At 47.0% G+C, this 11,865-nt stretch overlaps 1 protein-coding gene across 1 annotated transcript in view; it reads left to right on the forward strand.

Moving 5' to 3' along the window:
* The window catches only part of LOC134354033 (thyrotroph embryonic factor-like), an 80,580-nt gene extending 69,125 nt beyond the window's left edge, over positions 1–11,455 (forward strand). The window contains exon 5 of the mRNA XM_063062709.1: positions 11,303–11,455. Within this exon, the coding sequence (XP_062918779.1) occupies positions 11,303–11,440 (138 nt within the window). The 3' untranslated portion in view covers positions 11,441–11,455. The remainder of the gene's footprint in view (positions 1–11,302) is intronic.
* Positions 11,456–11,865: the final 410 nt, after the last annotated feature.

The raw sequence follows: 11,865 nt of genomic DNA on the forward strand, positions 1-11,865 counted from the left end.
GCCTCCAAGGGTGTATGTATACAGGACATTTGATTATGAAAGAACACAACAAATTATTAGATCACATATTGAAACTATTCACACACACACACACACATATATATATTCCTCGTTGAGTATGTTGGTAACAGTCTCTAGGTTAATAGCTAAATGCTAATGCAAATAGCTTTTCTATTTCTTTTGCAAACTTTCCTTGTACTGTGATGTGGCTTGCTTGGCAGATTTGAGCACTTTGCCAGAAGTCTCAACCTCATAGCAGTCTGTGTCAATGAATTTGTTAATTTTGCAAGACATCAGATTCACAAGATTCATGATTATATTATATTATATTATCATGTTTATTCTATTACAACTTTAAGCAAGTCTACAGGGAGTTTGGCCTCATCACGTCGGACGTCAACAGAGTAGCTCCTTAGCAGCTAGCCAGCTAGTTTAAATAATGTTAGCTATGCTAATGAATGAATGACACCTGTTAAACTCACCTCAACATGTCCTCTACAGTCATTTAACCCACCATGGGCAATAGAAGAGTTACTGTTGCAAACAGTGCAGCGAGCAACACTGTCATTATTTTTGACCCCTATTAGGCAGGGGTACACTTTAGTGTAGTCTGGGGTGATGTACGTTATATATTTTCTTTTTTTGGAACACTCTGCCATGGCACTGAGGGACACTAAACTGAACTGGTGGACAATGAAAGAGAGAGAGAGAGGTCGACTGTAAAGCCTGCCCACAGAGAAAACTGATAGATCTACCTAGCACAAAGAGAGACCAATGAGGATGCTCTCTCTGTCACTCTCTCACTACGTCTATCACTCGCTCTCTCTGTCTCTGTCTCTGTCTCTGTCTCTCTCTCTCTCCCTCTCGCTCACTTGCTCCCAAAAAACTCGATTTCCGGGATATTGTATATAATTTGCTGGTGTCAGGGAGCCGCTATCAATATGCAGGGAGACTCCCAGAACTTCCGGGAGAGGTGGGATGTCTGTAAATGGCTGCTGTAAATTACCCCTAGTGCATCGATCATTGGTGGAATCTCGAGGGAATTGACAGGAATGTGGGAAAAATATGGTGGGATTCATATAAACATTCCAGGAGAAGGGAGCAGGAGTAGGCCTCACAGCCTGCCTGCCATCTATATGATCTATCCTGGTGCTGAACAGTTCAGTGAGGGAACTGCTCGGCATGCGACCGCAAGAAACTGGAGAGAGCTGTGGAAATCACAGAGCACGTCGAAGAAAGCAGCCTCCGCTCCACGAATTCTATTTATACTTCTCGCCGCTTCGGTAAAGCAGCCACAGCCGACATACTCTCCTCTCCCCCCACCCCTTCCGGCAGACGATATGTAAACACATACCACCAGGCTCAAGAACAGCTTCTATCCCACTCTCATCAGACTTAAATGGCTCCCTCATACGACAAGTTGGACTCTTGACCTCACAGTCTCCCTCGCTATGATCTTGCAATGTACCGTTTACCTGTGCCGCACTCTCTCTGGAGCTGTGATACTTTATTCTGCGTTGTTATTGTTTTACTTTGTGTTCTACCTCAGTGCACTGTGTAATGGTCTGACCTGTACGAACAGTAAGCCAGACGAGCTTTTCACGCTGTGTCTCGGTACGTGTGACAAGGATAAACCAACATCTGGGGGTCAGATGTGGAGAGGACCAGCAAGGTTAGATCCCTCAGAGTTTTCAGTGAGAGTGTATTGACTGGCTGCATCACATCCTGGTATGGAAACACCAACGGAAAACCCTGCAAAAAGTACTGGATACGGGCCCAGTCCGTCACGGGTAACGCCCTCCCCACCATCGAGCACATCTACACAGAACGCTGCCTCAGGAAAGCAGCGTCCAACATCAGGGACTCCCATCACCCAGGTCACTGCTATCACCAGGAAGGAGGTACAGGAGCCTCAGATCCCACACCACCAGGTTCAGGAGCAGTTATTACCCCCCAACCATCAGGCTCCTGAACTGGAGGGGATAACTTCACTCACCCCATCACTGAAATGTTCCCACAACCTACGGACTCATTTTCAAGGATCCTTCATGTCACATTCTTGATACTTGTTGCTTCTTTATTAATTATTATTATTTACTTATCGTCTTCTACACACTGGTTGTCCGCCCTGCCGGGTTTGGTCTTTCATTGTTTCTATTATGGTTCTTGAATCTACTGTGATTGCCCGCAGAAAAACGAGCCTTAGGGTCGTATATGGTGACATATACTGTATGTACTTTGAAAATAAACTTACTTTGAACTTTGAACTAATCCTCCAGCATCCTTGGGGGCAGCGAATTCCAGAGATTCATACCCTTGGAGAGAAGAAATTCCTTTGCGCTGTGGTTTTTAATGAGCGGCCTCTTACTTCTGTAGCCCCTGTTCGTGACTCCCCACTGGAGGGGAATGGATAACAGATGAATGGTGGACATCACAGCCTCAGTGGGCTGAAGGGCCAGTTTCTGCACTGTGTGATCCGTTGGACAGGGTTAAAACGAGCCTGTGGAATGCTAACACATGAGAAACCAATTACTAATCCTGGCCATGAAGATCAAGATTTTCTGTGTCAGAGATTCCTGGCCTGGGAACAGATTTACAGGAGCTGGCCTTCAACACTGAAGACATTAACGCTCTGTGATGGGGCCTAATCACAGCCTCCGCTCCAGTCTGACCTACTTACACCATAAACTGCTGGCTTCAGCCTCCTAGCTTCCCTCTTGCTTGGTCCTGGAACAGGAGAGACCACTCTGCCCATTGATGTATTCCTGTAACAAGAGAGACCGCTCTGCCCATCAAGATCACTCTTTTGGCCTGTAACCCTTAATGCAGACATCCCACCCTGCAAAAACTCATTTCAGGGAGGTAGCACCATCAATTTGCGGGAGACTCCCGGGAGAGGTGGGATGTTTGCAATCGAGTAGCTCCTTAGCAGCTAGCCAGCTAGTTTAAATGACGTTAGCTATGCTAATGAATGAATGACACCTGTTAAACTCACCTCAACATGTCTTTTACAGTCATTTGGACAATAGAAAAGTCACTGTTGCAAACAGCGCAGCGAGCAACACCGTCATTATTTTTGACCCCTATTAGGCAGGGGTACACTTTAGGGTAGTCTGGGGTGACGTACATTTTATGTTTTCTTTTTTTGGAACACTGCCATTCTGACTTTTTTTGGAACTCTCTCGCTCTCTAGCGCTTGCTTTCTCGCTCTTGCTCACGCTCTCTCTCTCGCACGTGTGCTCTCACGCTCTCTCTCGTGGTCGCTCTCACTCCTGCTTGCTTTCTTGCTCTTGCTCTCGCGTGTGCGTGCTCTCTCTCTCTCGTGGTTACTCTCTCGCGCTTGCTTTCTTGCTCTTGTGCGCGCTCTCTCACACTCGCTCTCAAAAAAATCGATTTCCGGGACATTGTATATAATTTGCGGGCCTCAGGGAGCCACTATTAATATGCGGGAGACTCCCGGAACTTCTGGGAGAGGTGGGATGTCTGCTTAATGTTGCAACCTAATATTGGTCAGTTTTCAGTTGACATCCAGTTTTTCTTTGGGAGTTTAACCTTATTTATACAGTAGAGTTTGCCATGGAAATTAAAGGCAAATGGGGAGGCCATTCAGCCCATTGCATCTATACTGGCTGTACATGAGGTTGTTATATATTTTCTGGCAACAACCGGTGCTGTTCACTCTCGGCTCCTTGCACACTCTTTCAGGAGCTGCAGGCTTTCACCCCCTGTCCTCAGGACCAGAATTGCTCATTTTGCTCCTGTCTGCATGTGAGCTCCCCAGGGCAGCCGCAGGGGGTGGGGGGAGTGAGGGAGGGGTGCCCCATGTTGTTGAGTGGCTCATGACCCAATGCATCCAGGCACTGCCCCACACACTCGGCTGATTAGTCACTGCAATTAGATGATGACCTTTCACCTTCCTTTTTGTTCAGCATCTGCACATCTCCCTCTATCCCTCTCTTTCTCATTCTCTCCATCTCTCTCTCCCCTCCGTCTCTCCCTCTGTCTGTCTCCTTCTCATTCCCTCCCCCCCCATGTCTCCCCGTCCCTCCCTCTCCCTCTTTCCTTCTGTCTGCCGCTCTCTCCCAATCGCTTCCTCCCTCTGTGTGTCTTTCTCACACCCTGTCTCCCCCTGCACCTCCCTCCCTCCCTCTATTTCCCTCTCACTGTCAGTCTCTCCCTCTCCACCCTCTCTCTCACCCTCTCCCGTTCCTCTCCTCTTTGCCCCTCCTTCCATCACATTCTCTTCTTTGTTCTCTGTCTCTCTCTCCCTCCACTCCATTGTACCCTCTTGCTGTTTCTCACTCACTCTGCTCTCTCTACCTCCCTCTCTATCTCTCCCTCCCTCTGTATGTCCTCTCCCTCTTCCCCATTCTCTCTCTCCCTCACTGTTTCACTCTCTCTCTCTAATACTCACTCTCTCTCCCATTCCCTCACTCCCTCCCTGCATCTCACTCTTTCTCACTCTCACTCTCTCTGCCATTCCTCCCTCTCCCCCAATTCCCTCTCTCCCTCCCTGCATATCTCTCTCTCTCTCTCTCCCTCCCCCCGTCCCTCCCTCCTTCGCCTCTCACTGGATCTGCGACACCCCAGGCTCCCACAACGGGTCCTGGAGCTGACAGGGTGACAGCTGTTTCCCAGCAGGTGAGGGGTGGTGCGATCCAGATCGTGAGGGGTGCCGCCTCACCTCAAACCGATCAACAACACGTTATACAGCAGCTTTAACACCGTAAAACCTCCCGAGTCACTTCAGGGAGATGTCAGATACACAACGTCAAATCATAATGGGACACAAGAACAGTTTGCAGGGGATGGGGTGTAAGGGGGGGAACAGCAGGGGTTCAGGAGTTAATATTTTGGGAAAGTGAAAGATCCAGTACTAAAGGATGGAGAAGAGCAACACTGGACAAGAGCAGAATTAGAGTAAAGCGGAATTAGAGGGGAGCAGAATTAAGGAGAGCAGAATTAGAGGAGTGTAGAATTAGAGGAGAGCAGAATTAGAGGAGTGTAGAATTAGAGTAGAGCAGAATTAGAGGGGAGCATAATTAGAGGAGAGCAGAATTAGAGTAAAGCAGAGAGGAGTGTAGAATTAGAGTAGAGTGGAATTAGAAGGGAGCAGAATTAGAGGAGTGTACAATTAGAGAAAAGCAGACTAGAGAAGAGCAGAATTAGAGGAGTGCAGAATTAGAGGAGTGTAGAATTAGAGGAGAGCAGAATTAGAGGGGAGCAGAATTAGAGGAGTGCAGAATTAGAGGAGAGCAGAATTAGAGGAGTGTAGAATTAGAGGAGAGCAGAATTAGTGTAGAATTAGAGGAAAGCAGAATTAGAGGAGGGCAGAATTAGAGGAGTGTAGAATTAGAGTAGAGCAGAACTGGAGCAGGGTGGTCTTAGAGGGGCAAAACTAACTGGTCAAGGTGACCCTTCTAACTTGTGCTGGTGAGCACAAAATAAGAACATCGTAAATGTCAGCTCCTTGAATGTGTTCTGCCCCCACCCCCCGTGGGGCTGTGACTGATTTACCACCTCAGGGCTACTTTCAATTGTGTAATCTACACACAGACACCAGCTCCCGCGGTCTGGATGGAATTGTGGGCGACGGTCACTAACCTTCTCACACAACGTGAAGACCAGCTGGTCGAGGGAGATGGAGGCAAAGGAACCCAGAGAGAAACAAGGAATCACGGAGGGGGAGGGGGGAGACAGAGAGAACAAAGAAGGGTGGAAAGTGTGGTGTGAGGAGGAGGTGAGAAGAAGAGGAACAGGGGAGAGTGAGGGGAGGGAAGGGGGAGACGGGATGCGAGAGAGAAAGGCAGAGGGAGGAAGCGACTGGGAGACAGAGACAGGCAGAGGGAAGGAGGGAGAGAGAGGGACAGAGGAAGGGAGAGTGAGGGGAGGGGAAGAGCCAGACAGTGGGAGGGAAGTGGAGAAAGAAAGAGAAGAGGAGACAGGATGTGTGAGAGAAAGGCAAAGGGAGGAAGCAATTGGGAGAGAGTGACAGGCAGAGAGAGAGAGAGAGAGATGTATGGGGAGAGACAGAGAGAGGGGATGGGGTAATAGGAGATGGACAGAGGGAGAGATGGAGGGAGAGAGAAGGACAGAGAATAGCAATGACAGAGGATGGAGAGGGAAAGAGTGAAGAGTAGAGGGAAAGCAAAATGTGCAGACACTGAACAAAAAAGGGCGGTGAAAGGTCATCCTCCCAGGTGCGGCCTTGTTTTGTGTAATCTTCAGACAGGGCACGCTGCCAAGGCTCAGCCCTCTGCACTCTGAGTGGTGGTGTAGGATTAGAGGGAGATGCTCTGAGCATCTGTGATTAAAGACAGTAAGTGCCCATTAGGAAGTCTGGGTGTCTCAGCTCCTGAGGTGAAAGAGTGCTTGCACTTTTGCCCAGAGTCAGTTCCACGTTAACTGAGGGGGTGGGGGTGTTGCAATGGCACAGCTGGGAGAGCCACTGCCTCGTAGCACCGAAGACCCAAGTTCAATCCCAGCCTCGGTTGCTGTCTGTGTGGAGTACGCATGTTCTCCCTGTGTGAGCGCGTGGGTTTCTCTAGGGTGGTCTCACATCCAAAATCATGGGAGGTTAACCGGTGACTGTAAATTTCCCCTAGAGTGAAGGTGAGGGGTGGGATCTTGGGGGGAGAGGATGGGAATGTGGGGAGAGCAAAATGAGATTGGTGTAAATGGTCAGCATGGATTCAGTGGGCCGAATGGCCTGTTTCCATGTTGTAGAACTCCAGTCATTCCTCATTCCCAGCACCAGCTCTACCAGACTGTTGGCGACGTGTGGTATTCACCTAATTTAAATGGAGAACACCCATTCATAGAAACATCGAAACATAGAAAATAGGTGCAGGAGTAGGCCATTCGGCCCTTCGAGCCTGCACCGCCATTTATTATGATCATGGCTGATCATCCAACTCAGAACCCAGCCTTCCCTCCATACCCCCTGACCCCTGTAGCCACAAGGGCCATATCTAACTTCCTTTTAAACATAGCTAATGAACTGGCCTCAACAGTTTGCTGTGGCAGAGAATTCCACAGATTCACCACTCTCTGTGTGAAGAAGTTTTTCCTAACCTCGGTCCTAAAAGGCTTCCCCTCTATCCTCAAACTGTGACCCCTCGTTCTAGACCTCCCCAACATCGGGAACAATCTTCCTGCATCTAGCCTGTCCAATCCCTTTAGGATCTTATACGTTTCAATCAGATCCCCCCTCAATCTTCTAAATTCCAATGAGTACAAGCCCAGTTCATCCAGTCTTTCTTCATATGAAAGACCTGCCATCCCAGGAATCAATCTGGTGAACCTTCTTTGTACTCCCTCTATGGCAAAGATGTCTTTCCTCAGATTAGGGGACCAAAACTGCACACAATACTCCAGGTGTGGTCTCACCAAGGCCTTGTACAACTGCAGTAGTACCTCCCTGCTCCTGTAGTCGAATCCTCTCACTATAAATGCCAGCATACCGTTCGCCTTTTTCACCGCCTGCTGTACCTGCATGCCCACTTTCAATGACTGGTGTATAATGACACCCAGGTCTCGTTGCACCTCCCCTTTTCCTAATCGGCCACCATTCAGATAATAATCTGTTTTCCTATTTTTGCCACCAAAGTGGATAACTTCACATTTATCCACATTAAATTGCATCTGCCATGAGTTTGCCCACTCACCCAACCTATCCAAGTCACCCTGCATCCTCTTAGCATCCTCCTCACTGCTAACACTGCCACCCAGCTTCGTGTCATCCGCAAACTTGGAGATGCCGCATTTAATTCCCTCATCCAAGTCATTAATATATATTGTAAACAACTGGGGTCCCAGCACTGAGCCTTGCGGTACCCCACTAGTCACTAGTCATGTTTCTCTGCAGGGAGTGCATTTCAGATGAAAATATATATAAAAAAAACAGCTGGAAATCTGAAATTAAAACAGAAAATTCTGTGAGTACAGAGCTTGTATGATCCTGCTAGAATAAAAGGCAAGGGTAACAGGTTTAGGGAACACACACAAAACGCTGGAGGAACGCAGCAGGCCAGGCAGCATCAAGGGAAATTAATAAACAATTGACGCTTCGGGCCGAGACCCTTTGTCAGGATGGAGAGGGAAGGAGGAAGATGGATTGCTTTCGATTTCCAGCATCTGCAGGCTTCCTTGTGTTTAAGGGTCAGGGAATCTTGATTTTTGAGAGATATTGAGGTCCTGGTTAAGAAGAAGAAGGAGGTACATAGCAGGTATAGGCAGCAGGGAACAAGTGAGGTAGTTGAAGCATATAAGAACAACAAGAGAACACTTGAGATAGAAATCAGGAGGATTAAAAGAAGGTATGAGGTTGCTCTTCTGATAGAGATTCTGTAGGGTTTTTAATATTTCAGTAATATTGTAAATATATTGGTTGATTAAGCATTCTTTGTTTACATAATTCATGATGGTTTATATGTAGAAGTAAGTGAATGGCATACGTCATTATGTCACCAGGTCACGCGTGAGCGCCTCACTAAAGAAAAACTAAGTAGACAAGTTATCCCAAGCTCCTGTGATTTTCTTTCGATTAGTTTCTGGCTTTACAAACCATAATAGATTCCTAAGGGTTTTCTATTAAGAGCAAAAGGATGGCAAGGGACAAAATTGGTCCTCTGGAAGAGGATGGAGCTGAAAGAGATGGGGAAGATCTTAAATGAAATTTTTGCGTCTGTGTTTGCTCAGGAGACAGATGCAAGAGTCTATTGAACTGAGGTAAAACAGCATTGAGGTTGTGGCCCCTATACAGATTACAGAGGAGGAGGTGCTTGCTAGGGTGGATAAATCCCCAGGGCCTAACAAGGTGTCTCTCAGACTTTGTGGGAAGCTAGAAATTGCAGAGGCCCTAGCAGAAGCGTTTAAAACATCCTTAGGCATGGATGAAGTGCCCCTGGATTGGAGCTTAGCTAATGTTGTTCTGTTGTTTAAGAAAGATTTAGGAATAAGCTGGTAAATTACAGTTCAAAGTTCAAAGTAACTTTATTGTCAAATTACATATACGTCATCATATACTACCCTGAGATTCATTTTCTTGCAGGCGTTTACAGGAAAATAAGGAAATACAATAGAATTTATCAAAAACTATACACAAACAAAGGCTAAAAATCAACCAATGTGCAAAAGAAGACAAATTGTGCAAAAAAAAATACTGAGAACACGAGTTGTAGAATCTTTGAAAGTGAGTCCATAGGTTGTGGAATCAGTTCAGGGTTGTGGTGAGTGAAGTTATCCACACTGAAGTTCTCTGCGTTCAGGGGCCTGATGGTTGAAGGGTAATAACTGCTCACGAACTCGGACGCGGGGTATCGAAGGCTCCTGTACCTCCTGCCTGATCGTGGTGGGGTTTTGCATACAGCACAGATTTGAGAAGAAAAAAATTGCAGCGATATAAAAACTTGGGTTAGACCACATTGGGGTATTGTGCCTTCTGGTTGGCCCGATACAGGAAGGATGCTGGGGCTTTGGAAAGAGCGCAGTCGAGGGTTACCAGGAGGGGCTATAGAACAGAGTGGACAAACTTGTTTCCTTTAGAGCATCAGAGACTAAGGGAAGACGTGATAGAAGTCATTATAATTATGAGAGACACAGATAGGGTTGATAGGTAGAAAAGACAAGATCATGCATTTGAAATGGGAGGGCGGAAAATTCAAAGCAGACGTGCAGGTCAAGTTGTTTATACACAGAGAACGGAGGGCGCCTGGGGGAGTGATGGAAGCAGATCCGACAGGAGACATTTTAGACGGACACACGAACATGCAGAGAATGGAAGGGTGTGGATCCTGTGCAGATAGACGAGATTTAGTTTAATTTGGCTTTGTGGTTGGCACAGACATCATGGGCCTTTTCCTGTGCTGTAATGTTGGATGTCCCAAGTTGGAAACACTCAGCAGCTCAGGCAGCGTCTGTGAAGAGAGAAACACCGTTACCTTTCCAATCGAAGATCCTTTGTCATTTTCAGCATTCTTTTTTGCTTGTTTTTATTTGAGATTACCGGATTTCTCGCAATGAAACTCTTAAGCCAAATATTCTTTTATCTGCGGTATCAACATTCAGTTGTGAAGCGTTACAAAGTAATTGCAAAGCAGAGAGCTCGCCTCAGTTAGGCATCTCCTTCTCGGGCTCTTAGCTCCCAGTCGAGCGTAGGCCATTGATGTCCTCCCGTCTTCATCATCCTCTGTCTTGAGCCAGTTTCTCAAGGGTGGACCAGGAGGGTCCCTCGTGTCTAATTTCAGCCTCAAACTCACTCCTCCATGTGTTTTTTTTTGGGTGCCATTTTTTTCCACTTCCATTCCATCCTGGCGATGTCGGTCGGCTTCCTCAAGGTGTGGCCGATCCAGTGTACTTCCATTTGCGTATTTGTATCTCGATGGATTCCTGGCTGGCGTTTTCCCCACGGCGTCTGGTTGATTATGTTGTCTGTCCATCCGATGTTTCAGATCCCTCTCAGGCTCTGGCTGATGAAAGCCTGCAGTTTTTGTGGGTCTTTGTCGTCATTCTCCAGCTTTCAGAGCCATGTAGAAGCACTGTTTTGAGAAAGTTTTTGCACTTGCAGCTTGTTTTGGGTTAGGAGTGTGATAAGAATATGTTACGAACCAATTGGGATAGTTGTTATGTTTTTGGTGTATCTGTAAGATACTGTATGCGTGGGGTTTTGGGGCAGAAGGCGGGAGAGAGAGACAGAGGATGGACCAGGTGCTGTGAGTCCGCTACCGGGGTCGGACCCTAAGGAGGGCGTTCAGTGAGGAGAGGAGACGGAGATGGACTCATGTGGAGCGTCTGGTCGACCACCGTTGTTGGTCCCAGGCAGCCGGTCGAGGTGGTCCGAGGGGTCGCAGGGTGAAAAAGAAGGGTCCTGAGCTCCAACTGTTTGTGCACGAAGAGATTGAACTTTGATAAGTGAGGCGCCTTTTATTTTCCTTTTATATTTTATTCTCTCTTAATTATATAGTTCCAGTAATATCTATAAACTGCAAATCATTTAATCGTATCTGGTGTATTGTCTGTTATTTGGGCGGGGTGGGGTACATGACACAGCATCCACACAAACTAATTACCCAGTTTGGCGGGGCCGAGGGCTGTTTCCCTGGACGACAGTGAGCCGAGCGACCCTGAGGCTGGCCGGGGGGGGGCTACACTAATGTAGTGGCTTCAATGTAATGTTCCACTGTTAAGGTAATGGTTTCTCTGTAGCAGCAATGTTTGGGTTATGACTAGAGATAACGGGACTTTGGAATGTATGTTATCCAATGGGAAAAATGTTGTTCTTTCTTGTGTGTCTGGGAGCCAGGTTTTTCGCGGCCTTTCATCGGGGAGCGATGGAGAGAGCGGACGCGAATGGAGAGAGTCAGAAGACCACCAGACAGAGTGGACTGAGAAGCGAGGGTCCGAGGGCCGGCTAAGCTTGGAGGTTGATGGGAACAAATGAACGAACAGTGTGCTCCAACAATGCGCAATAGACTTTTTCCTTAAAATGGGCCCTTTTAGTTTTTATTTTCTTTACTAACCCTTTATTCAAATTAAGATTTATAAAGTTCAGTCAGTTAATTGCATATGGTGCACTGTCAGATATTTTTGCGGTGCAGATTTGTAACCGGGCAACACATCCTGCAGCATCCACAGAAACGAGATTTCTCAGTTTGGCAGGGCCTGGACGAACACGTTCTGGCCGAGACTGAGGGTTACAATGTTATTTCTGTTTTTGCATAATTTTAATCTATTCAATGTATGTATATTGTAATTGATTGATTGTTTGATTGATTATTATTTTTCCTTTTCTTCTGTATTATGTATTGCATTGAACTGCTGCTGCTGTTAACAAATTTCACGGCCCTTGCCACTGATAATAAATCT

This window comes from Mobula hypostoma, chromosome 11 (assembly GCF_963921235.1).
Source record: "Mobula hypostoma chromosome 11, sMobHyp1.1, whole genome shotgun sequence".
In the NCBI taxonomy this organism is placed as follows: domain Eukaryota; kingdom Metazoa; phylum Chordata; class Chondrichthyes; order Myliobatiformes; family Myliobatidae; genus Mobula; species Mobula hypostoma.